This window comes from Pteronotus mesoamericanus, unplaced genomic scaffold (genome assembly GCF_021234165.1).
Source record: "Pteronotus mesoamericanus isolate MK-2021 breed Mesoamerican mustached bat unplaced genomic scaffold, CSHL_Meso_final scaffold_85, whole genome shotgun sequence".
NCBI classification, from domain to species: Eukaryota; Metazoa; Chordata; class Mammalia; order Chiroptera; family Mormoopidae; genus Pteronotus; species Pteronotus mesoamericanus.
This window is the reverse complement of record NW_026555329.1, coordinates 4,102,926-4,130,297: the sequence shown is the minus strand read 5'-3', so window position 1 is coordinate 4,130,297 and position 27,372 is coordinate 4,102,926. Positions and strand designations below refer to the sequence as shown.

The 27,372-nt window shown below is 46.5% G+C and overlaps 1 protein-coding gene across 7 annotated transcripts in view; it reads right to left on the bottom strand.

The window, feature by feature from the left end:
- Positions 1-694: 694 nt before the first annotated feature.
- Positions 695-27,372, bottom strand: part of OSBPL3 (oxysterol binding protein like 3) — a 153,568-nt gene continuing 126,890 nt past the window's right edge. For 6 of the 7 annotated variants that reach the window (XM_054564475.1, XM_054564479.1, XM_054564478.1 and 3 more), the window contains 9 exons: positions 25,802-26,052; positions 22,983-23,120; positions 15,116-15,179; positions 13,272-13,350; positions 11,993-12,137; positions 9,136-9,280; positions 5,763-5,889; positions 3,851-3,973; positions 695-984 (listed from right to left, as the gene is read on the bottom strand). In XM_054564475.1, the coding sequence (XP_054420450.1) occupies positions 888-984; positions 3,851-3,973; positions 5,763-5,889; positions 9,136-9,280; positions 11,993-12,137; positions 13,272-13,350; positions 15,116-15,179; positions 22,983-23,120; positions 25,802-26,052 (1,169 nt within the window). In that variant the 3' untranslated portion in view covers positions 695-887. The remainder of the gene's footprint in view (positions 985-3,850; positions 3,974-5,762; positions 5,890-9,135; positions 9,281-11,992; positions 12,138-13,271; positions 13,351-15,115; positions 15,180-22,982; positions 23,121-25,801; positions 26,053-27,372) is intronic. The other variant, XM_054564480.1, reaches the window with a different exon arrangement.

Below are 27,372 nucleotides of genomic sequence, written 5' to 3'. Positions count from 1 at the left end.
ACGTTTTACGCGAAACTGGGACATTCCACCCTCAGCAGGGATGTGGCCAAACAGGGCAGGGAGCTGGGCTGGTGGAAGCCAAAAGTGGTTTCTTGTCAAGGATTCAGCTCTCACTAAGGAGAAATTTCCCACCGCCTCTCTGGGATTTCATTTGGACATTTAACTAATGGGGATTTTTCTCCGATGAACAACAATTTCTCTGAGCAATGACCAGTGTAATTCTGCCCAAAAGGCATTAAAAACTATGGGGAGGGATGAGCTCAAGCACTTCCTCTTCAAGGTACCATATGCACCTTATATAAAAACACATTCCACTAAACTTACTCCATCCTCTCTACCACCCACATGCAAATGCAAACACCCTTCAGAATCCAGCACCAGCACGATTGCTCTGTGTGAGCAAGTCAGTAGCTGTCTGAGGCAAAGAGACTGAGCTACCGAACTACACTTGGGCAGCATACACACGGGTGAGTAGCCCTGGGCATTCTTATTTCTTAATGCACCTGGGAGAGATGGGTTGTTTTTTCTCCAACATAATTTTATAAGGCATAAATTCAATCTGAATTTTCCTAACCTTTGGAAAATTAGTGTTAAAGCTTCTTTTGCAACCCATACATTAACATTGAATCTTTCATTTTTATTAAATACTTTATATATATATAAAAAAAGAAATATCAAGGTGTTCTACATTTATATAAACAACCATAACATTTGAAATTGTAAAGAACCCTACTGAAGAAAATATATAGTGCCTGAATACTTACAACGCCAAGCTAAGCACAAGTGATCAATCTAGATAATATTTTCTATATATATAGACACAGGTTTGTAGCTTCGGAAAGCTGACACAGGAGAAGTACAAGAGTGTATCGCTCTGCTTCTGTTTTTCACCACAAGACAGGATGGTCCACTTGGGAAAAACCAAGATCCTTCCTGAGTTCCAAGTAGGTGCCGTTGCTCACCCAGGAATCATCATCCGATTTCCTGTGAAAGGTGACAGAATGTCTTGAAGGCTTTTCAAAGTACCATCCTCTGCTCTCTCCTCTGCCCCTCCTTTCCTCTCCTTCCCCCTACCACTCCCACATGGGTGCAAAATCCCGGATAGCCCAGCATTGGAGCTGTGAGGGAGCTGGGGCCTGGAAGCCACTGCTTATTTCTGACTTGGACTTCCCTGCGAGAAGGGAGCCACCTCCTGGGGTACGACTGTGCAAAAGCCAAGTCAGCCAGGTTGTTCCTGGTTATCAACTGAATAGGAAGCTGTAACAGCCTGGGAAAGGTCACCTTGGTTCACTATTCTTTGATGATAAATCAAAATTCAAAAGGCACTAAAGGGTGAATAGCTGGAAGTTTTTTTTCCTACTCCTGTCTCCTCGTTCTCCTCAGAGGCAATGGTCTTTTCAGCTTTTTTCAGGGAAATTTCTTCCATGCATGAACATGCACATACACATACACATACCCACAGACTCCACCCCTCTCCCATCCTTCTGCCTTTCAGGGCTGTTTTGGTGGCGCACGACCATGCCCAGCGCGTAACTGCTGTCTGCGGCTGCTTTCACGCCGCACAGTGAGCTCACGTCATCACTACGGAGACCTCATGGTGCGCAGAGCTGACGGCACTAACCATTGGCCCTTTACAGGAGTTTGGTGATTCTGGTCATAAGAGATTCCTCTTTTTTTTTTTGACCAGTTACATAATATTCCACTGTAGGGATGCACCTCAATTTACAGGTACCCTACTGGAGGGCATTTAGAAGGGGTTTTTTTTTTTCAGTTTCTAGCTATTATAAATATGTTTATAATAATCTAATAAACACATATGTTATTTTATAGGTACATGAGTAGTTACATTAAAAATTCCTGTAAGGAGAACTGCTGAGTCAAAGAGTATGTGGATCCGTAATTTTGATGGCTATTGCCATCTGTTTTAGAAGCAAAAGTAGAGATGCCTGTTTCTCCACTCTCAGGAACATAGATCTTTTTTTCACATTTGTTTGCCTATCCTAATAGAGGGATGTGTCTGAAATGAGCCAATCTGCACATGGGATACTTTACTACAAAACAAAGAGGTCCAATTCTGCCCAAGCCCTAGTTTCCACTTGAAATTCCCGATGTTTTCATTGTTCTTCAGCGAGTGTGAATGGAAACGTCCAAGGCCCCGCATTCCCGTCGTCTCCTTGCCAGGGTCACGCTGGCTGAAGAACTCCTGCCTTCTCCCCGACTTTTTATTTGCCACACTCAACGCTCTGACGATTTTACAGACAAATCAGAAGGAAAAAAAGCCACGGCCACCTGGCTGCAGCCGTGGTCAGTCCTCTCCATTCCAGACAGAATTCTCAGACGCAATGGTGGCCTACGTGGCATTTTATATTTTGCACTTAAATGTTCATTTGCTTCCCAGAGAGCTCCGCAGCCTGGGTGAAGTCATTTTTGATGCTTTCACATTAGATCAAGTTGATGAATCTCCTTACCTAACCCTTCAGTTTAGTTACCCACAATTTTTAATGATTCTGAAAAATACTGTGATGAACATCTTTATAATCTGTATAATTATAGATTCTCCTTGCTTAAAAGTGACACTAGATGATTTATGAGGAAAAAAAAGCATTGACTTACTTAAGGGTATATGTGTGTATCTATCAATTGATCAGTCTGTTAATCTATCCATCTACCTATCCCTTGCCTTTTTTCAACAAAAACTTAAGGTCTTATTTTTAAAAATTCTTATATGAAGTTATGAATATTTTGGGATGAAACTCTGGCCAGTTAATCTCCAACTGCTCACATCCTGAGTTTTTAAAAATGATCAGATGGGATCTGGCAAAATCCACGTCAACTTTAAAGGAAAAAGCATTGTACTTGGGGGATAAAACATTACTTATTGCTATTTTGCTGTCTTGGAATATATACTTTATTGCTGCTGAGATGTAATTCCTCCTAAAAGTGTTTCTGTTGCCCATTAAAAAAACGTCAACAACAACAAAGATTCACAAAAACCACCACAAAACCCTGGTCACCCTGAAAGCGAGATGCGGTGGGAGCACCGGGGCTGGAGCCCAGGGCTCTTCTACATGTGTGCTTTTGCATTGATTAAAAAAAATACCTAACAAACCCCCCTAAAAGCGTGCAGAGCCCTGGCCTGGTGGGCCAAGAACCAGGCCCCAGTCCAGGACGTCCCACGGGACCCTTTCGCGGATGCCCTCTGTTCCCTGGCTCTTCGTTTCTTCTCAGTTAAAATAAGAGAGGTGAAGGGCTGATGAGCTCCGATGCCCCTTCTATAGCTTTACATCTATTTTTAGCAAGACCCCCTTGGCACGTTATTTTAAAATGAAGAGTAAGTGTTCCAAATCCAAGCTGAAGTGTATTGGAACTTCCTCAGCGGAGGCTGCTTAGACTTGGTTGGCATTTTGGTAAGCGGTGTGGTGAGCATTACTTAACTCTGTCGCTGTGTGTAATAGACGTGGGCGGGTGACCAAGCTCAGACACGGATCTAACAAGCGGGCCCGGCCCTGGGAGCCAGGTTGCGGCAGCCTCCTGGCTTCTCCGCAACCACTTACTGACCGCTGCCTCTGCAAACGTGCTGGGCTAGGCGCCCAGAGGCAGCTGGGGCAGAGCAAAGGGCGCAAAAAAGAAATTGCTGCTGCTGGGAAGGGCAGGAAGGGGCAGCCTAGAGCCAAGCATCACAGACAGTTGGGCCCTCACACAGAGGGAGGTGTCACCCCGCTGAAGCCGGAAGAACACCAAGAATGCTCTTATTTGGGGAGGAGACACCCCTGTCCACTTTCTTCATACCAGAAGCATCAGGTGTCCGTAGTACCTGCCCACTGATAACCCACAGGACCCGGGCACACACCTGAAAAACCGCGGCTGGTGTTCCATGTTATTTTCTTGTAAGACCCGCCGCCTGTCTCTCTGTAGCTGTTCAATCCTCTGCTTTTGTATTTCAGCTTCTTCTAACTTCCCCTCTTCTAGAAACCTGAGGCATTGAGGGGAGAAAAGAAAGCAACCCTAATTCCACCAAACTATAACAATCGTTACGCTGGAACTGCGCGTGTTTAAACTGGAGACTCCACACGCTTTCCTACCCATAAGAACCTTCCTCACCCCTTAAAATGGTATTTTGAGGTAGTACAGGAAGATATTATTTTTTGAATTGGTGATATATGTACATGGTTCAAAAAATTAGATCTATAAAAAGTAACTTGGAGTAAAGGCTCCCCCTTATCCTCGTCTCTAATTCTTCCTACTGGCCCCCCCACCTCCCATTTCACCCACCTTCACTCCACCACAGGTAACCCGCTGTTGCTAGTTTCTAGTGCATTCTTCCAGAGATTCTCTAGATGTGTAAAGCAAACATTCATGTATATTCTGACCTCTTCCCTCCCTTTTGGAAATACAAATAGTAGCAGGCTCTACATACTGTCTATGCCTTGGCTCTTTTTCTGTTTCACTTAACAATACAGGTTGGGGCAAAAAAGTAGTTTCATAGTTGTAAGTACACAAAACACAGAGTTTATCTTTATTACTTATTAATTACTGTATTTTCCAAATGAACAGCTGTAACCCTACGGCCGCCCCACCCCGCAGACCCCGGAGCCCTTTCGTGGTAGCTCACAGGCACCTTCGTTTTTTAAAGTGGCATAATGTTCGATTGTGTGGATACACCTGAATTTCTTTTAACTTCCTACTGATAGACGTTTGGGATGCTCCCAATGTTTTAATGCTACAATTAATATGTTGCAAGGAAGGACCATGAGTATCTGTCATTTTGCACATGGGTTAGTGCACCTGTAAGGAGAAATTTCTAGAAGTGAAATTGCTGGGTTAAAGGGTGAGTTTGTAATACATATGCAACCAAACTGCCCTTCGCGAGGATGACAGCAATTCATACTGTGCCAGCCATGTTACCAGAGCGCCTTTCCCCACAACCTCAGAGCACATCACGCCTTTGACTCTTTGACACCCTATAGGGTAAGAAATGGCCTGTCAGTGGGGTTTTAAAAATTCGCATTTGTTTGAGGGAGGTGAAGCATCTTTTCATGTTTAAGGGGTGTCTGCAGTTCTTAGTTCATAAGCTATTCATTTTCTATGTCCATTTTTTTAAGGAGTTGCTCTTAATTTCTAGAGACAATTCATGAAATGAGTTGCAAATACAGACTTCTCAGTTTGTCATTTATCTTTTGACTCTGGGTATATATTTCATTTACTTTGCCATGAAGAAGGGTGTTGTGTATGTGCGTGTTTTTTTAAATAAAGTCAAATTTTACCCTTTTTTCCTCTTCTGGGTGTTTAGTTTTAATTAGAAAGGCCTCAGGGGAGAGATGATTCTTTCCATTTTACAGAGTAAGAAACTGAGGCTGAGAAAGATTAAAAGACATATCATATGTCACACAGCTTATTAAGCAGCAAACAAAGAATCAAAAGATAGATCTCAGTGTACCAAAATAACAAATTCTAGGGGTGGAGGAGGTGTGTGCTTTTTACAATAAGTTTTTTTAATTGAATGCACTAAACTCTGGAAAATAAATGTTTTTTGATATTTCTATAGAAATGGGGCTCTACTGATGAATCCAAGTGATGCCACACACAGGTATAAGCCGGGCTCCGTTTCTTCACATGATTGTTTAAAGCCCTTAGACCTCTATTCCTGATGACATTTTCTACTTTCTCAGGCTCCTCTGGTGGCCTGGGAGTTGTTAATAACAGTTTATATAAAGTTTTACATCTCTGGAGACGAAGATTGAAAAAAAAAAAAAAATCCTTACCTTTGGTCTGGCCTAAATCGAGTGTCAGTAGGTGGTAATAAAGTCTTCAACAATGGATCAATTTCATTTAACTCTAGTGCAAACTGTGTGAAGCCGTAATATTGCTCGTAGCCTTTTGGCATGGGATCTACAAGAAAAAGAGACCATTCACCCCTCACTTGCATTTCATTTACATTATATTTTAATGTCCTCACTCTTTTCATCTCAGACCAGCTACAATTTTTCTCTTTTAGCCTTAAGCTCTTCCATTCCTATTAAAATATTCTGGCTAACAAAGAGGGCTGAATATTTCCCTATACATTTTCTTCTCTGTACATTTTCCTCTGCCTACAAGGATAAGGCCTCCTCTGTGTGGTTACACAGCAAATTTACAAAACGTCATTAAGTTTCTATACTGTTTAAGCTAAAAAAAGTAGTAACTTGTTACTAAAATAAACATGTTAAAAAGAACTCTAAATCCATTTTTCCTAACAAGAATGTCACTCTAGAGAACACCTTTTTCACTTAAGATGTCAAATTCCCCTAAAACTCTCTCCTTTGTCTTCAATAGTGTTGAACCACCAGCACGTGCTCAACAAATGTTATTCTTTCTTCCACACCTGCCCTTCTTTTCACTAACTCTTGCCCTTCCAAATCTTACATATTTTAATTTAAAGCCATCTCAGCAGAGCCAGGAATAAAGATGGATTATACTGGCAGAGACACTGGCAGCTGGACCCAAAGGGGACAGAGAGCACAAGACAGAAGGAAGAAAGGCTGTTGGACTGCTGGCCATTTATAAGATGGGACCATAGAGCTGGCAACCCGGCTGCAAACCTGTCATCCTTCAGGGCCAGGGGAGAATGACTGAAGGTGAGTCAGAGATCACCAGGCTGCCACTCCCATGACAGGCCCGGACGGCAGAGGCCGGGGGCAAGGCTGCCTCCACCTTGCAAAGGCGAGGCCACTGCTGCCGCGCCAACGTGCCAGGAGGCCACCACCCAGGGCCCTGGGGGCTGTGGGGGCAGGCCACCGCCCCAGTGGGCCCGGGCGGTTGGGCATTGAGGCCCAGAGGATTATTCTGGACCCTTAAGATCCAGTAACATTTTTCCTTGTTACCTTTAGCCTTGCTTGGGGCCTGCTGCCCCCTCCCTCTTTCCTGTGTCCCCGTTGTGGGGTGCCTGGCCCGTGCCTGCCCCACCACTGTATTTTGGAAGCACGTTGTGGTCTCATAGGCTCACAGCTCCAGAGGATGAATCACACCTCAAGTCTCACTCCTACCTGATATAGATGATATTTAGGGGACACTTTGGGATTTACAGTTGATGCTGAAATGAGGTGAGACTTTGGGTGGCTGCTGGGATGGGATAAATATATATTATGTGTAAGAAGGACATGAGTTTTGGGGGCCAGGGGCAAAATGTTACGGAATGAGTGTCTGTATCTTCCCAAAATTCGTAGGTTGAAGCCTGACCCGCGTGTGGCTGTGTTTGGAGAGGGGGCTTCTCAGGAAGCAAGAGTGGTTAAATGAGGTCAGAGGGCGGGCCGGCCCCGATCTGGTGGCTGCCTGCAAAGATCCTTCCCTGGAACCCAAATTTTCCAGCACCTCAATCTTTGACTTGCCCACCTCCAGAACTGAAAATAAGTCTGTGCTGTTTAAGCCACCGGTCTGTGGAATTTTGTTATAGCAGCCCAAGCAGATCAGTGCAGGTGTATTTCCCTAACTTGAATTCCAGCTAAAAATCAAGCTAACAACACCCCAATTTACCTTGGGTAAATCAAACATAGGCTAATAAAATCACTCGCAGCCTAAGCTCTAGCCGTTCGCATATACAAATACAAATGTGTTCCATGAACTTTTCTACCAACCATTTTTTGAAGTTTCACAAATGCTCTTTGTCAAATTCTAGGTCTAATTCCCTGTGTATCCTGAGCATGAAATCATATTAAGGCTTCCTGCTGTGCCCTCAGAAATCTATCCCGGTCTCCACCCACTAGACTGAAGACCGTGGTTTTGCTTGGAGATGGGCCAGGATGCTCACGGCCAAGACATAGACAAGAAGTCAGTAAATACAACAGTGACAACAAGAACGACAGCCCATGCAGTGCTCTTGCGTCAAGGTTCTACTGTAACACCCAGAGAGGAAGGCAGCTCTGCTCTGCAATACAGGCTTCAAGCAAAGGAAAGTGCGTGCTTCCCCGCAGGGTCGCACATGCGCCTCTGAGCCTCTGCGGACAGGGAGGCGGCCACTGGGGCCAATTCACGCTGACTTCCTGGCGACCTGGGCAATGGCGGAAGAGGTGGCTGCTGCCCACTGCTGCCTCTTCCACAGTCACCTCCCTTTCTTCCTTGCTAACGAGAAACCGCTCCAGTCCAGTGGCATTATGTCCTCCCTAGGGGATGACTCTAAAGCCATCCAACTCCCTCCTGGCTACCCAGCTGCCCGGGATGGATGCGGGGTGGGCGTGGGTGCGCTTCAGGCTGACGAACTGTAAAGACACGTTTGCTGGGGGATCCGAGGAAACACTGCGCTCCTGAGAAAAGAGGGGCATACGCGAAGGGAGCTCCTCTGTCCTTTCTCCCTGCTCGGTGAGCTGACACGTGGGGATGTGATAGTGAAGCATGACAACGATTTACATCCAGGAGGGAAACATCGCCACCTCATCAGGAGGATGTGCCCTCAGTGACCTGTGCTCCTGACACAGGCAAGCCGCCTCTCGTCAACCCCGGGGCCACCTCCTCCTCCCTGATTATGAAGTATCAGCACACATCCTCATGGGTTACCCCTCTATGAGAATGGTTATCTTTTGTTTTGATCCGTCTAAAGCATCCTAATGGTGGTCTTTCAGGACAATGTTTTTTGAATATGACCATGACTGGGAAACATACTTATTGGATTAGAAGGTAAACTGAAGTCTAAAATGTCCTGGGGACCTGTTATGAAGGTCTGGCTTCCCCTAGTCCTTCTTCCCACAGGTGCCTGGAGGGCTCAGCGTCCTCGTGGAGTGACAGGGGCAATCGGAGTGGCGTGAGGTGCTGCACGAACCAGGGGGATCCCTAACTCTTGTAGTGCCCGCAGGCCACTCTGCTTTCCCGGTAACATTTCCCTCTCTGTCCTGCTCTAGAATGACTTCTCGGTGCCCAGTATAGGCACGGGAGCGAGTGTGCTGAGGGGAAGACAGAGTGACCGTGGATTAGCAACGGCTCCGCTCTGGGATTAAGAACCCAGGACCCCCCGGCCCGGCAGAGGGGCTGTGGATAAGCCTGGGCACGAGTCTGAGAGGTGATGGGGTGAATGGAAGAAGGACGAAGGCCCACGCACAGCGTGGAGCCGGCAGGAGACGCCGATGCGCACTGATGCCCCCTCCCCCGGGGCCGCTCCCCGATACTAACTCGCTCTCCAGATACAGGAGGAAGAGGAAGCGCCGCCGCAGTAGATGCTTTCGTGCCACTTCCCGAAGAGCCGACGCACGGCTTTTCCACTCTTGTCAAACACCGTACCTTCAATCTCACAGGCGTTCGTGCTCCAGTACTTCGCCTAGGATTCAAATGGGGGTCATCTGTTTAGTATTTTGGGGTCAATTTATTACAGATATTAAGAAGGGGGGAAAAAAAGAGGAAAAACAAAAGAACCATAATGATAATTCTACATTGTATATAGTTTGCCAGTTTTGGATTCTATCATTTATTACACATGTAATTACGTAATAAAAACTAAGAGCTAACCCTTTGTTTACAGTTTGCAACTCAATGAACCAACATTTGATACATTTTTTTTCTGGGTGTGTAAGATACATTTTCTTTTACTTTTTCTACATGCAAGGTAACAAGGGGAAGCTCAGTTCTTCTGCATCAGCCACAGAGCGCAGCTGGCCCGCAAGCCCCCTCCCCTGGAACAGTGGTTCCCTGGGTCTCACTGTGGCCCTGATTCTTGCAAGTGAAAAGAAATGGACCCCATGTAATTGTTTTTTCTCTAAAGGAACAAGACAGTCTTTTGTAAACCATGCAGCTGCTTTGTAAACCAACAAATGTTCAGTTTCTTCTATCGCTTCCCCCCGCCCAAATCTAGCCCTGCTCATCCAACCCACAGGACCCTTAGGCAACCCATGTCACAGGGTGCTTGGCCGCGGTCTGAGACCAGCTCAGCTCAGCCCAGCCCAGCCCAGGAGGTTTTATGCAGTACTACAAGATGCCCAGCAGAGGGAGCTCCAACTTCCTAGAATTGATTTATTAACAAAACATCTTCGAATTACATGGTTGCCCTAAAAAAGTCTCCATGAGAAAAAAGGTAAGGCATTATTCCACAAATCAAAAATCCTATTACTATTTTCAGCCAAAACAGATTCCATATTTGGAAACCAATAAAGCCGTGTGGCATTCTCAGGCCACATTCTGATGGGTTGGCTTCCCCATCTCAAGTCTGCGGTAAACATCTCGACCTGAATCAGGAATTTAAAAGTGAGTTCTTACGTCATGTAAAAATGAGGGGAAAAAATAGAAACACTACCCAAGCTCTTCAGTTTATTCTAAAGCAGGCACCAGGTTTTCTCTTACAGCTATTCGCCAACACATCCGGGGCTGGCGAGAGCAAGTGGACTCCGAGGGAGGCAGCCCTGTGCCACCGGCCACCGGCATCTGCTTTCCGATTCTCATTTACCACGAGGCGCATGGCCGCGTTCGAACTCTTTTCATAGCTCGCGGCTACAAAAATCTCCGCTCTGGTCGGAAGTGGACAAGTTCCAGGTGGATGGCAGACGGGGGAGCGGAGCACATTTCCTCCCAGGAAATGCTGAGTGGGTGGCTCACCCGGAGGACGAGCGCCCCGATTCCTGCTCCAGGCTGCCTCGTGCCCTTTTCTGCCGAGAGCTTAGCTGACGCTTTCAAGGCAGGGTCATTTTTATTTTACGCTGAATCGTCACTAGCTTTATATCTGACTACAACCCAGTGTGACTTGCAGGGTATACGACAGACCTCAGGCCACCTCTCCATAATGCCCCCCACCAGCCACAGGTGGAACAGAGGGCACCCCAAGAAATTCCACAATGAGAACCTGATACCGCGGCTGAGAGTTTCATCTTAATTCAGTGCAAATATTTTTGAAGGGGATAACACTTTACGGCCCTTTTTAAGTACTCAAGATTTTTAACAGCAGGAGGGCATCCGGGAGGAAGAGGGGTGCAGGAGGGCTGCCCCCTGAGGCAGGCGAGGGCTACACTGATTACTCCACACTTTTGCCTCAAGCCAGTCTGTTCATCCTCCGTGAGCCTCTGCTGGGCGCCAGGCACCCTCTCCAGGCCTCAGGCTGCAGCCCCGAGCAAGGCAGGCCAGGCCTCTGCTTCCCCGGGGCCCGGAATGGCAGGGAGGACGTGGGGAACGGAAGATGAACCAGCAAGCCCAGCGGGAGCGAGCTGGCGCCAGACCCTAACAACGCCTTTGGAGAGAAGGGGAGATGAGAGTGGCTAACAAGACGGGGCAGGCGGTGGAAGGTCTGAGGACAGGGAGGCAGGACGGGACACTGCGGTTGGAGAGGCGTGAGGGAGGCCGTGTGTGTACTGAGCTGGAAGGGTGGGTGGGGAGTGCAGACTGTGTGGGGTCTTATGGGCCCCGTAAGACTGTGGGAAAGATGGAAGTTGTCAGCGGGTTTGGTCAAACGTGATACAACTTGCTTTTTAAAAAAGTTGTGGTAAAACATACATAACAAAACTTACCATTTCAACCATTTATAAGTGTACAGTTCAGTGGTATTAAGTACATCAAAAAGGCTGAGCAACCTTGCCTTGTACCTCTCCAGTTCTTCATGTCCTTGAACTGAAGCTCTGTGCGCATTAAACACTAATTCCCCATTCCCTGTCCCCCACCCCTGGCCACCCCCGTTCTACTTCCTGTCGCTATGACTCTGACCGATCTGGGTACGTCATGTGAATGGAATCACACAGTGTGTGTCCTTTCGTGTCTGGCTTATTTCACTCAGCATATTGTCTTCAAGGTTCATCCATATTGTAGCATGATGACTTCCGTTTTAAAAGGCTCCGTCTGGCTGCTGCATTGAGGACAGACCAGAGGGAAGGAAGGGTGAAGGAAGGAGGCCAGGGGGAGACATGGCCCCGTCCAGGTGACAGAGTGGGGCGGGGACCAGGAAACCCCTAGCATTGCTGACCTGCCGGCACCGAAGCAAAGATGAAATTTCCCCCAAGGTACGCGGTGCCCTGAGGCCTTCCCAGGGCTAGAGCTGCAAGGGTCACCAGCTCACCTTTGTAAAATTCACTTTGCAGTGGCAGGAATCATTATTCCGGTTCTTGATGACAATCTCTCCATAGTGCTCGATCCACCTCTGCCCGCTCAAGATGTTATGGATGCAAGAGGTGACTTTGTTCCATTCAAAGTGATCTCCGAAACTAAGGGAGGAAAAGGCGAGAGGAACAGTTCTCAGCAGAGCCAGCAGTGAATGCCAACAAGCGCTAAGTCGTGTCGTGAGTTACTCATTCCTGCACCCAGGGAGCCAGCGCTGAGGGACACGCTCGGCCTCGCAGGGCGGCCCGAGCTCTCACTCGCCAGGGAGGCGTGCGCGCTGCGGAGCTGACAGCAGTCAGACCCGGGTGCTCTGGGAGCTGCCGGAGGCTTCTCCACAGCTGGGGGTCTCCAGGGACAACCCACTCCCTCTGACACAGGGGGAACTGGGAGCCAGAGATGACTTGTCTAACGTCCCCAAACTAGGAAGGGGAAGTGGCAATGGGGGAAGGCACTTAAAATCTCCTCTCTCCCCCCACACATGCATGCTCACGCACATACATACAGGTACACATATATTTATGTGTGTAAAGATATACACATATATCTTATATATGAATATTAAGATACATATATCTTAAATCTTTTACAATGAGAAAGTACTCAGATACTACTCAGAGATAAATAATAGTTATGAGGATAGGGTAGTAAGACCAAACACTTACATGGCACATACCATGTGCCAAGTACTATTTTACGTGCTTTGCGTATATTATCTGTTTAATCTTCACAACAGCCCCATGAAGTAGATGGCTGGTTACCCCCGTTTCAGAGATGACAGCACTGGAGGTCGGAAAGGTTAAGTAACCTCCCAAGGGTTTGCACTCAATAAGTAGCAGAACGAGAGCACACGGGTCCCAGTAGCCTGGTTCCAGAGGCTGCGTTTGGTTTTATGAACATCAACAATCACTGAAAGCTCAAAGCCGTATCTTCCTTGGAAGAAATTTTGACAGGGAGGCAGGACTACAATGTTAAAGAAAAACCACCGTTCTTAATTTTGTTAGAGAGTAGAAGAGTTTTTAGAAAGCGTCTTTTCAGGGAATTTTGGTCTCCAAGAAGCATTTTCATTTGAGGGAAATAAAATGTGAGCTTGGCACAATGAGGAACGTTTGAACTTACTGTCAAACAGATTAAGAAAAAAAAAAACCGCTCTGCGCCTTGGGGAAACCATGGCAGCCTGTTCCTAAAGCTGTCACCCTGGCCCTAAATCCCATACAGTTCCCAACCACAGAAGCACTTACGCGGGCAGAGTCACGTGGGTTGTGCCAATGGGAACAATTTCCAGGGATTTGCCCCAGAATTTGTTTTTCCATCTCATGTCTGAAATGAAATAAAACCAAATATAATATATTTAGCAGGAGAGCTAGGGAGATAAAAAGAGTTCTTAGGCTACAGAAATGATCAGTTACGATATAGGACAATCTTCATAATAAAACCCACCCTCTTTTAGGATGACTTGGTAGAAGATTAAATGCCTCGCTTGGGAGAGCTCGCAGGCTATAACTGAGTAGGTGGTAAGGCGAAACGGCACCCAGGAAGAAGGGATGACCCACACGCAGGAGGTCAACCAGGCAGAGGGGAAGCAATGGAAGGCAGAAGATACAGCTTGTTCAAGGGGAGGGCACGTGATGTGGTTTGGTCCTATTGGTCTCAAACTGTCGGGAGGGAAGAGGGGACAGATTGGGTACCAACAAAGTGGGCTCCACAGCCTGGCGAAGAAGTCCCGTTTGTGTGCCTTGGGGGGAAATAAGGCATTTGTTTGGACAGAGAACTGACTTTGCAAAGGCAATTGGCAGCAACATGGAGAAGGAAATAGGAGCAGGAGGGATGAGGAGCAGGCGACAAGTTCCAAGGCTACGGTAGCTGCTCAAGGGATAAACAAGGACGAAGTGAACCAAGGCAGCAGTGCCAGGGGTAGGGTGGAAGGGAACGATCCCAGAACCATCAAGGAAGTAGAAATAGAACTGGTGGCAGATTAGATGCTGAGTGTGAGTGGCAGGGAGCACTGGTGGACGATTTCAGATTTCTTACATTTGCGTCAATGGTGGTGCCAACAGGGAGACCGGGAATAGAAAAACAAAGGCAGCGGCCGCTGGTCCCTCTGGCGGCTGCATGACCCTTCGGGCCACAGGAGAGTCCAGGGGGCAGCAGGGAGGCCAGCAGGGGCCATGGCCATGAGCCAGGGTAGAGGAGGGGCAGCCAGGACGACCCTGGCTGTTTGTTACATGATTTCATTTATATGAAATAGCCGGAATAGGCAAATCTCCAGAGAATGGGCTAGCGGTTGTCGAAGGATGAGAGAGGCTCATGGAAATTGGAAGTGGGGGCGGGGGGGCGGCTATTTGCGAAGCAGGTTTCCTTTGGGACTAAGGAAAATGTTGTAAAATTGATTGCGGTGCCGATTGTACAACCCTGTGAATATACTAAAAACCATCGACTATCTCGAAAAAGTTGCCCCAAGAACAAGATTGGCCATTTAAAGCAAAAACAGTAGCAATGCATTGCAGGGTTTAGAATATATAAGAATAAAATGTACGTCCACAATAGCACAAAGGTTGGGAGAGGAGAAGTGGAGGTATATTTTGTAAGTTTCTAATAGTGCAGGTGGAGCGGCAGGCTACTTGCAGACAGACAGTGATACATTAAAGATACATAATATGAATCCTAAAGTAACAAGTTAATTTTAGAAGTAAAATTTAAAAATTTTAAAAGCAAAAACCCCTCTGCTATCTGGACTCTGACAAATAGCTAAATATTTTGTGTCTCTTCAAATGTGAGGTATTTCAAGTGTCTACAGAACAAAAGAGAGACAAAGGTACAGGAAGAGAAGGTGGTGGCCACAAGATTGAGAATTTTTTAATGAGGGAGCAACCAACTTATCCTCCTGACTCCTCCGCTATGAAGCAGGCAAACATCAGTTATTGTTCAGAGATAGATGACAGGCAAGAACATGAGCGGATCCTTCCAGAGAGCCCAAGTCCAGGGCCCACTTCTAATTTTAACACACAGTTAACAGCGGCTCCTTAATAACATAAATCAATAACATCACAAAAAACAATGGGGGTCAAATATGTTAGCACAGTACCTTGCCAGAAAACAAAATTTCCCGACTCCGCGTGACATGCCGAGATAGGTGGATGGTGGCTGACCTGACGGAAACAGAGGCCAAAAACACAAAAAGTTATTTGCTGCTGTGTCCCATGCAGTCCCTTCCTCCTCCTTTGCGCTGAGGTGTAAACAATGCTCCGTGTCTCCATGAATGAACGCCTTTCCGTTTTCTTTCAGCAAGTCCGTCCTTAAGAGGGTGCCCCTTGTGTGGTCATCTTTGATTTGCTCAAGTTTGTTAGGGACGAGGAGAAACTGGGTGAATGGAAGTCTCTGGAAACTTCAGAGAAGCATCCAGGTGGTGAGTGATGAGGGTAGAGACACGTTTGGAGAGATGTGCAAATAAAATCAGGGACACACAAGGCTCGCCTGCTCATAAACCCTGTAATCTGACGTTGTCTACCAATGTCAAAATCCCTATCAGCTGTTCTGAAAATACTTGGCATTTCATTGAATTGTCAAATCATAAATATTTTTAAATGATACTTCTAAGCAACACAAAAGCTCTCTTTGCTGGGTGGTGGGTGGTGGAGGGATTGAGCAGAAAAGAAAAGGGAAAGAACTCATGGACACAGACAATAGTGTGGTGATGGCTGGGAGGGGGGGAAGGCGGCGGAGGGTATGAGGGAGGTAAATGGCGGTTGAAGGAACTCGACTCGGGGAGGCGCGCACACAACACAGTGCACAGACGGCGTGTTGTAGAATCGTGTGCCTGAAACCTGTATGATTTTGTTAACTCGTGTGACCCCAATAAATTCAATAAAAAGAAAACGCTTTGGCTCAGAAGATGTCACTCTTTTGAAAAGTCCACAAGTCCAACCTCTTTGTGCATGACCTGCAGGAAGACTGATTCAAGATAATCTTTAAAAAAGAATAATGTTTCTACAAAGAGCCAAACAATTTTATTGAAGAAAATTAGTCAACTGCTAAAAAAAATATTTATTCATTTTCTGTCAAGGTAGAAATACACAGCCTGAGGAAATATGCAAGAACCTTGTAGGAAGGAGAATCCCCTGCAGCAGAGACTGTAGCACATCCCCTGCCTTTTGTCGCGGGAGCCATTACTGCCATTGCTTCTGTTTGATTCACCAATGACGGCGCTAATGAGAAGACGGTGCCCCAGTACCTCGAGGTGCACGACTGGTACATGTACGGTTATTATAATCCAGCATCAGTGAAACCAGAGTCACGGTGCCAGCCGTGTTTCCAGAAATTTCTGTTAGTTGGTTCGTAGCCAAGTATGTTACAATGAGAACATTCAGCCCAAAGACTTCATATTACAGATGAGGAGACAGAAACTAGAAAGGTTAAGTAAGGGTTCCCCCACACACCAACAGGGAAGGAGTAAAGGTAAAGCCCAGCATGTTTGGGTCACAGCATGGTGTTGGGGGAGAGAGAGAACAGAGCCTCAAATCCACTCAGCTCTGGACCCTTAACTGCAACGAGGACCCTGGTCTGAAAACCACTTCTGGGCGACACCCCTCTAGGTAGAGAAGGGCAGGGACAAGATAACCTAGACCTGCCTCAGTGCTGAGTTTCTATTCATGCTGACCCCAGAGGTGACCCAGAGAGGCATCTGACTCTTGGCTGGAGTCTGAGCTGGCTCTCCCATGGGGCAGACACGCGCTGCGAGCCTATGGCACAATTCCAGGCTAGACTGGTTTTCTAGCATCCCTCTCCCTCTCAATCAAATCAGAGCAATTTCTGAGTGGTGAGGATCCCCAAACATTCAGGAAATCAGCGTATATGGTTTTTAGAGGCACGCTTCTTTCTACAAGCTTGACGTTAATGAGTTCCTCTGCTGGTGAAGAATTCTTGTAATTTATTTATACATTTGAAATCTTTCTTCACTCTGACCTCATCATTTTTGATTTATGCTTTGAATGTACCAAAAGGAGAAGCAGAGGGGAAAACAGTGTATTTCAATATTTGTGTATTTTGCAAGTTTTTGTTTTGTTATTTATAAAAAAAAAAAATCTCTTAACTACATCAATTCTGCAGCTGTCCAGAGACGTAACTACAAGCCCTCCTAGTCCCTGACTCACCCCCATCCTCGAAGGGCAGCTGTGGAAAGAGAACAAGGGCCAGGTGAAAAGGAACCAACCACGCAGGGAGGGGACCCCGTGGCCAGCCTCCGCATGGCACTGATCAGGCATGACTGACCGCCACGAGGTGTCGGGTACTGTCCTAGTCAGTGGGAACGCAACGAGAAACAGAAGAAACAAAAGCCTTCACCCTTGTGGAGTTGACGTTTTAGTGCAGAAGCGGGTGAGGCAGAGAACAAACAAATAAGTATGTAATCTGTCGGTAGTGACAGTGTTAAGAATAAATCAGCCGTAAGGATGGGGGCCGGGGGTTAGTGGCAGTGCTGCTCCCGACAGAGCTGGGGCAGGACTCGCGATGATGGAAAGCTCCGAGGAGAAGAGAGATAAGGACGCTAACCACGCAGAGAGCTGGGAGAAGGGTGTCCCAGGTGGAAGACACAGCCGCTGCCCAGGGCTGGCCAATGCTGGGTGCATGTTAGGAGGAGCAGAAAGGTGGCATGGCTGAGGCTGAACGAGTGAGAGCGGGAGGCAGCATGTTATCCGGGTGCGGCACCTTGGCGGGCTTTGTGGGCCACGGCCAGGACTTTCGCTTTTCTTCCAAGTGACATGGGAAGTCATTGGAGAGTTTGGAGAACAGGAGGCTCCTGCTTGAAGCAACCGCTCTGGCTGCGGGTGAGGAACTTGCTAGGGAAACAAGAGCCCAGACAGCGAGTCTGTTGCAATAATCCCAGTTGCTGAGTATGACCGCGTGGGCACAGCGGCCACCACCAGCAGGAGGCAGAGAAAACTGCTGGCTTTGGGAGGAGCACCTACACAACGGCCCCGGATTTGCCGATGGGTAGGATGGGGTTACACGAGAATGAGCTATTAAGAATGATGTCCAAGTTACTGTCTTCCTCTAGGGGGGGAAGTGCAGTTGCCAATTATTTTCTCCTCCCCTGTGTTCAGAGTTAATCTCTTATTTGAGATACACATGGGTTCTTGCCAAAACAAAAGCAAAAGCAAAAAACAGAGAACAAAAACACAGTAAGTGATGACTTGACCTAGAAATGGAGAGGTGCTGGTTTAGTCACCTTATATTTAATTTACTGCTAGTTTTATTTGAACAGCTTGAATTTCCCCTCTGACACTGTCTTTAAATAAGATGTCACTGTGACCAGTAGAAAATACCTCTGGCTTCCAGTAGATAAAAGAACTATTCAGAGATGCGATGGGAGGGTGCAAGGAGAGAAGTGATAGGCATGGTTATTTATAGTCTGTCCAAGAATTTTTGTTCAAGTTCTCCTGATGAGTCACAGGAAAGGAAGAACGGCTGAGCCCGCGGAGCAAAGGAAAAAAACACTTCATTTGAATTTCTTCCATTTCAGTAACTTTCAGTAACTCCATTCAGCATTTCTGACACAAACTCTCGAGAGTACGTGGCGGGGTGGGTAAATGGTTAAGGTGACTGGAACAGAGGGACCTGACAGCTGAAGTATCTTTCAGGTAATTAGGAAAAGCCACTTTTAGGTAACAGCTTAATTGCACATCCTAAATGTAGACAGCAAGCCTTTCCCAAAGGTACGCAGAGAAGCAAAGGTAACTGCAATGAGCCCTCCAGTCACAGGTGAAGCTCAAAACTCAGGTCGCTCTATGCCAGGCAGCAGGAGTCTCAGTCCCTGAGGAGAGAGGGAAGTCCTTTCTTCCTGAATTCCCCTTTTCTGGGCTTAGTTAGAAAGCCAAGGCTGAATCAGATTTCTTGGCCCAAAGGAAGCTCCTTCCCCGAGACGGCGGAACAGATGACAGGAATGTTTATACTTTACTTCTGGGAAGTACCCCATCCACAAAGGCCACCCGCCAGCCCACAATAGGAGCTGAGAACAAAGTCCTACCATGAGCCTGGAGGATGAAAGGTTTAAGTGGCAAAGACAGACAAAATCCTGTAGTCTGAACAGTACACAAAAGGCTATTTTCACATGGGCAGCTGGTAAATTCAGCAGCTCTAAGCACAGCAACTAAACCTACACAAGAGACCCCCAAAGAAGGTGACAGGGAAGGGACAGGGGAGAGGAAACCAAGGCGTGTTAGCTGAGGGGGACTGGAAGGCGCTACTGCCATTGGCCTCAGTGTCCTGGCCTGGGATTGACTCTCTCCTCACCTGCCACACAGGGGGTATTTTGAAGATGAAATAAGATCCTGTACAAGCTTGAAAAGCATAAAGTACTCGGCACACCCAGTACTTAATTGCTATGAGGGAAATTTAAACGGCAAACGTTTTTTCTAGTTTCTGACTACACGAGTAATTTTGTCATTGCATTTTTGGGTCTTTTAGGTGAGAAACATCACAGGTCGATGTGGCTGAGCTCTGGGAAGTAGCACTTACTTCAGCCTCCCTGACCGCTGACCACTTTGAACACCCACGTGCCCACCGAAACCATGACGTGACAAAACCCAGGGCTTGGAAGAAAGGCACAGATGTCCCTTTTCAAATGATGTCCAGAAAACAGGGTAGAAAAGCCACATTACTCTTGATACTTTCCATCTCCTTTCACTTGGAGATACGATTTCCAACAATGCTCTTGTTAGAATAAAATTCCACCCCAAAAAAGTTAATTTGGGGGTCCCTTCCCTGCTTATTATGGTAGTCATTCGGTGACTTCTACTCATTGCAGGGGTACAAGAAGGCAAGGAAGCCCCCAAGCTCTGAAAGCCGAAGTGCATCCCCTGCACACAGTGGGAGAGGGCAGAACTGTGCCGTTTCCAAGAAGGTTCGATGTCTCTGGGCCAGAAGCAGAGAGCGCCACGTGGGACAGAATAGACTCGCCAGGGGCGGTAAGTTAGATGGTCTTCACGCCATCAGGTCGGCATGAGCAAGGGTGGGCGAGGGAGGTGGAGACCGAATTGACGTGCCTCCTGCCGGCCAGGAAAAGGAAAGCGCTGGCCAAAACTCTTCCCACTCCTGGGAATTGCACAGCCACCTCTCTTTCTCACCGCGCTCACCTCATGATTACAATTTCAGCTTCCCAAGTAGCCTGCCTCTGGGGAAAGGATGCCTGGCCGTGCCGACAAAGCCTTCTGGTCCCTCGGCAGGTCTATTTTTCATAGTAAATGCATGTAGCAGCCCTGTAGTTTATGTATCGGTCTCTCGTAACCTTGGCGTGGCGCTGTCTCTGAGAGGCTCATCCATTCTCAGGTGTATTAAAAGAACTAACTATCTAAGGACCCGAGGCTATATTCCAGACACAGGAGGCAGCTCCACCAGGATCAGGACGGTGGTGTCACCCCAGGGAAGCCCTCTGTGAAGGCTCCGGGCTGTTCCATGCTGGCTTTCAGTCAGAGACACACCAGTGACTTTATGCCCCCTTCAAAGCACCGGAATGAGTAGGGTGGATATAGTATGTTTTATTCCAACACTCCTCTTACTATTCCTAACACTGTATATTTAAAAGATTTTAAAAGTTGCTTCTAAATGTAAGAGCAGTAACCATGTGCTGAATGTTTACTATCCTCAGTGCAACAATATTCTATACCGCAGTGTATTACGATTTCACTTAAGCCTTCCTGCTCCCCATGAGTTAGCATGACCACTCCTATTTTATAAAGAAACGACTGAGCCCTGGCTGGTGGGGCTCAGTGGACTGAGCGCCGGCCTGCGGAACCAGAGGCGCCACTTTGCTTCCCAATCAGGGCACCGGCCTAGGTTGTGGGCCAGGTCCCCAGTGCGGGGCACATGAGAGGCAACAACACACTGATGTTTCTCTCCCTCTTTTTCTCCATTTCTCTAAAAATAAATAAAATCTTTTTAAAAAAAGAAAGGAAAGAAAGAGAAAGAAAGAAAGAAAGAAACAAACAAACAAAGAAAAGAAAAGAAAAGAAAAGAAGGAAAGAAACCACTAAGGCTCAGGAAATCTAAGTTGCGAGGCCACGCATAGACTAGGAAGTGGAGTTAGGATTGGAAAGCAGGCCTACACGATACCCAGCACACCCTACATGACTAACGATGCCCAGATCTCCTTCCTGCGTATTTCCTTGGGATTCATTTCATGGAACTGAAAACTAGGTTATGTAATGCTCTTTCCATCTCTGTGCACGTGGGCCCGGGGGTTCTGCTTTCTCTCCGTGCCAGTACAAGAGACGCACAGGCAGACCTTGAACTTGGCCCTGCCCTGTCAGGAGCTCACAGGGCTGAAGCTGCGCTTTAGACCAGCTCACATTACTACTGTTTCTTGTACTCACTCATCTTATCCTGACTGTCGGCTGTAGTTTGGGGCTATTTTTGGCCTTTGTTTCTTCACAAAGTGAAGTGCATATAATGCCATGGTAACCAAATTATATTTGCATTCCATTTTAGGTTAAGTATTTAAATAACCCACACGAATTTGAATCAGGTTATCTTATTTCTTTAAGTACTGATTTAACCCCTTGCCTCCCCAACATCAGCGTTTAATTTCTCATTTTGGCTCCTAGCTGGAAAGGCACTGACTGTGTGCTCTGGGGTTACTGAGGTTCATTCTCCTTTGGGTTTCAGAGAGCACTGCCTGTAGCTCCCAGGTAAGACAAGCACTGACTTCATGAGCCTCCAGCCACCCCCCTTCCCACCCACCCCCCAAATGCACACCCACTGATATCGAGGGTAGCACAATGACAGGAAGGAAAATAACATTTTAGAAAACCCCACCCCCTTTTCCCTCAGTTTTCTAAGAATTGGCAGGAGAGAAATGTATCAAACCAATTGTATTTAACGTTCCTAGGATGACATTTAGGGACATGCGGCGGGTGAGCATGTTCAGTCACTGTCTTAATCAGGGAAGAGTGAACTGTTTTCTACTTTTATCTTCAGTATCTTTGTACCCATTTTTTGCTAAACAATTCTTATGGCAGGCATTTTGGATGTTGCCAATATCACAGTGTTACAAACCACGCCATTAAGCATCAGAAATGAGGGCAAACATTCACATCACAAACACTTTGTCCTTCACGTGGCCAGCCCTGGTCTCAGTGCTCTGGAGAGCGTACCCCATTTAGCCCTCACCTGAGGCCTGCACCATTATCATCACCTCCACGTCAAAGGGGGGACTGAAGCCCAGGGAGGTTAAGCGGCTTGCCCCAGGTTATACACCGAGGGAAGAGGCAGAGCCGGAATTTGAACCTAGGCTGCCCGGATCCCGACATACTGTTCTTGAATAGCATTCTCTGCTCATTCCGAGGTGGGAAGAGTCCTGTGGAAGCCTAGGGAACTCAGGTCGCGTAAGTGTGAAGTGTGCCTGTCCTTTAGATGAGGACAGGCATCCGCGGCCCCCACCCCCTGCCTTCTCCCAGCAGCTGGAGCAATGCCGGGCACATGGTGCGTGCTCGAGAAATATTTACGGACTGAATAAATACATGAGTGTATTCTTAAAATCACGAATAATGCATTTATCTGGTGCTACCCATCCTGGCAGGGGCACTCGGGCTCTAGAATGGTGGCATCAGAGAATGAGGGTGAGCATTTTAAACCTCTAAATGGCAGTTTGGACACATGTTTCTTTGAAATTTTCTCTCACTGTGACTTGGAACAGGAAGGCCTTGTCAATGCCTATGGCCAACTGACAGAGCTCACATTGCCAGTACTCTTTGTGCCCAGGAGTGATGGCTAGGTTTCCATGGAAGGGAACGTGACCCTTCTCTTTGTGTGTAAAAGCGCTGTAATTATCTCGGTTGCTTTGAAACTCACAAAAGGTGGAAAATAAATATTTCAAAAGCACATGTAATGGGAGGCATAATCAATTCCTTCATGTAAGTGGACAAAGGGTGTATACACAAACAAAAAGGGTGTATATCCACCTGTTCTGAAAAAAACTGGAAGCCCTTGTCCTCTCGAACACACTCGTACGTTTCTCCAAGAACCGGGTTGAAGGGTTTGCTCCCAGCTCGGAAGTAGCTGGACGCGTAGGCCGACACGGCGAAGGCTGCCACATACACCTACGGAGGGGGAGGAAGGAGCGTTGTTATTTCTCTGTAACTGTGGTTTCTTCCAGAAAGCCAAAGATTTGTCTCGGGTTGCAAGACAACCAAACCAACTTTGGTTTCAAGTTGCAGGCTTAAGGAATGTTTGTTGTGGCCTCGGAGACAAATGAGCCGAACATTTTCAAACCGCCCGTTTGTCCTGAGGCCTCAAAGCTGGCAGCAGCTTTCGAGAGGATGCTCTTTACCACGTGAACTGCACGGTTTGGGGGCTGTTCAGCTGAGTGCAGTACCTCTAAACCTGACGATATCTGAGAATCCTGATACCATGCGGAGGTTTTTGGGGAGGAGGAGGAGGAGGAAGAGCATTAAAAAAGCCAAACTTCCCTCACAATTCAGGAATAAGCATCCTAAGTTTAACTATTCCCAATTAGGTGCTGTAGAAATCTCAAAATTGATTTTGATGAAAGAAGATCTGTGAGAGTCATTTCCTAAGCCCAAGCGACAAGCCACAGGACAGAGCACGGTGCTTTGTAAAAAGTTCTGCTTTAGGGGGAGGAAAAAAGGGAAACTCAAAAAGGAAAATTATGGGCGAACATGAAACAAGCAAGACCCTTTAATGGCCCTCACTGTGAGGCTCTTGGCATTTGCATCAGATCCCCTTTCAGGGTACCAAGACCTCGCATTGTTATTTTTGTCTTTTGCCAGGGGGTGGCGGGAGGGAAGGGAAGGGGACAGCCAAAAAATTAAACCTAAGTAACAATAGCAGCTTTCCCTTTATAATATTACGTAGCAATTGCCACATTTCCTCTTCCCAACACACTTCACGAAGTTTCTTATCTCGGAAAAAAAGTCGAATGCCCTTTGTAAATGTTCACTAGTCGCAAAACTTTCCTCAGTCTTTTGCAAATGGGATCCACTTTCCCATCTCACACTAGAGAACACTCTAGAGCAGCTGGGTAGTTTATAAAAACCAATTCACTAAGCTCAATTCAGTCTTTGTTCTTGAAACCTGGGTATCTGTTCTTCTCTCTGCTCCCCCAGATGTTTGTTCCCTGTTTGACAGTGAGGCCACGCTGTCTATACTGAATGCTGAACCAACCCTGAATCGCCTTCACGGTCTAAAATATAACAAAATGTGTAAATGAACCTGGTGTCCTCATAATGCTGGGGGAGATGGGAGGCAGGGAGCAGGCACAATGCAGGCTGCTCCTTTTGGGCTGGAGCAGGAGAGAGAACCCACCAACAGAGGGGTAAACTCAACCCCAGGATTCCAAGGCTCCTGCTCAGCGCTTTCTTGCGCTTTCCCTCTGGATGCATTGGGCTGGAATGCACAGCTTTTCTTCAAGCTTCTTCTCAAGGTGAACTACACCAATCAATCCGCTGAACAACCTGAGGGTTTCTAACCACAAGCAGAAAACACCTTTAAGAATACTTTCATCTTCAAAGTCAATTGTTTCCTTCAAAGATGCTGACTTTTAACACTTGCCTTGGAAGCTATTTGCTTCCCTTTGTTCCGCAGAAATTCTCTGGGGAAGAGCAACAAAGACTGAAAAGATAAAGTGATTGTTTCTCTCTCCTGCTCTCATTCCCATTTGATGGGAGAAGTCCCTGGAGACTGATGGATGACCATGGGCTGTCTCCCTGCTCCCATTAGAGTTTCCCTTACTCATCAAACCACTTAAGTGATGACGTTTTTATTAAGGTTGAAATGGCAGAACGCTTAGAATTTAGAAAAGAATTGTGTCCTCTTTCAGTTAGAGGGTGACTTCAGGACCTGAAGCCAAGGGGCGTGCCAACCCCAATTTAGATGATCAGCAAATGCCCAGGACAGAAGCTGTTGGAGGAAGACGTGGTAATCCCAGCCTCCCACACAATGAATGACCTTACTGTTGAGCAGGTAACATGTGAGGAAGCAAAAAGAGGAAGAGAAATTCTTGAAGAACAAAGTCAGCCGCAGTCACAGAAAGGACTGAGTGTTCCATAGTCTTATTACTGTGGAGCCCCCCCAGGATGGGGAAGGGTGAGAAACCCTGGAAGCCCCTTCACTGGAAGCGCTGAGTAGAGAACAGAAGGTGAATTTTCCTAGGATGAGCTAAAAAAAAAAAACCAAAACAAAAAACACCCAAAACAAAACAAACACCCAAGTCTATAGAATCAGAAGGGATGGGGGAAGAAGATTGTTTCTTATGTGAAAATCTTTTCTGTGAGTGTTATTTTCTGCAAATCTAGGAGCTGATTGGACAATTCCAAAAATAAACAAAAACATCCTCATGGGAAATTTACCCTGGATGAGAAAAACAGCTTGAGAAATTAAATTCTGTCCACCCCGGATAGTAAAATAAATACCCAGACAGCCTCAAGATGGATGTGTTTTCCAGCCAGGCTTATCAGAGCAATCACATGGAAGGTTCTGGAGAAAGAAGCAGCACAAATCCACAGAGCAGAACTACCCCCAGGCACCAGCTGTCACCAAGAGGCGCCTCTCTCCTCTGCCACATGGCAAGTCCTCATGGGATGCCTGAAAACAGCCAGGAAGAGGGGAACCAGATGCCACTGAGAAATGAACCTATCAAAAGGACGATCCTAAGGAACACCGGAGGGGACTGGGGCTCTGGCTCGGCCCGTGTTGACCCGGCCTGGCATGAGTGGGGCGCAGGCGCAGAGCCGGACAAGGCGGTCGGCAGGCGGGGCCTCACCATCCTCTCCAGGGCGTCGGGAGCCTGCGCGGCCTTGTCCAGGAGCTCGCTGTACTCCAGCTCCTCGCAGAGCCTCTGCAGCGTGTTCAGTGGCTCATTCAGCTCCACCGGCATGGCCACTTTGGACAGGTCCTTCCCTATGTTATTTCTCAGAATGTTCCACAAGCTGATGTTGCTGGTGTTGGGGCAGGGCGCCGGCAAGCAAGTTCTTCTTTTGGACTTGGCTTCCCCACCACTTTCAAGAACCAGCCCTGAAAGGGAAGTAAGCCTGGTGATCTTAGAAGTTTTTTCACTTTATTATTTAAAGAAAAATCTATGAATAAAACCTCACCTAAAATGTACTCCATTTTACTGTTAATCTCAATTACTCAGAGTATGATGGAAAGTCATAAGATAAAAAGAATTCTGCACAACTAAATTAAGTACCAAAAATTACATGCACTAAAATTCATGGAACTTTATTCGCAGAGGTATTTATGCTCCTATTCAAAAGCTAGTTCCTCGTAGCTATGCACACATTTATAATAAAACTGAAAACTGGACTTCTGTGCCCAGAGCAGGTTACCGTTTTCACTTTTAAACTCTGTAAGCTCTTTTAAAAAGAGCACTTCAAATTCTGATTTAAAAAAAAAAACTTTTGAAATCTTTTTAAAAAAATCACTTGAACTTCTGATAAAAACAGCTGTGTTTATTACAGGATAATTATGAAGAAAATAAGTCTTCCATTATCCCCCTACCCAGAAATAGTAGTTATTTATATTTTGGAGTATTTTCATTTAGTGTTTTCTCCATGGATATAACTCATATTGTATGTCTAGTTTCCTGTTCTTATTCAGTGAATATAAGTATTTTTCCATGCTAGTCAAAATTCTTCTAAAACACCCTTTTTAATGACTATAAAAAAAAACCCTCCATGCAATAGCACCGGAATTGAATGAATCACTCATGTACTGTTGGACTTGGATTTATTACAATGTTTTTCTATGATGCAAAAAAGTAGTGAATGTTCATATTCCTAGATATTTGATTATCTCTGATTATTTTCATAGGAAGTATAGCGACGGGATTACTATGCCAAAAACTATGAACGTTTTTAGACTTCGGAGCCATATGATCAGAGGGCTCCTCAGACAGCCTGTGTCGGCTTCCCATTTGCCAGCAGCATGTGAGAGCCCCCCAAACGCCGAGGGCTTCTCAGCCTCGTCATCGTGTGCTTTTAATTGCTGGCACATTGTTAGGTGGACAGTGCTATCTTCTTGTTTTAAAATTCCATTTAGAAATGTCCTGGTGTGGTTTAGAATGCTTTCAAGAACATGTCTTCTTTTCTGAATCATCCACTTTCCTATTTATACATCAAGACATAATCCTTTGTGTTTATATTTGTTTTACAATTTAATCCCCATTTGACATTTGCTTTCCGTTTGGTCCGGGGGTTTTTGGATGAATGAAATATTGCATGTTAAATGTATTACATGCCTCGATCCACCTTTTCCCTGTGAAAGCTTCCATGGCTTCGTGCCCGGGGATTCTTTTTCCATCCCAGCAGAGCCTATTTTCAAATGAAATCTTTT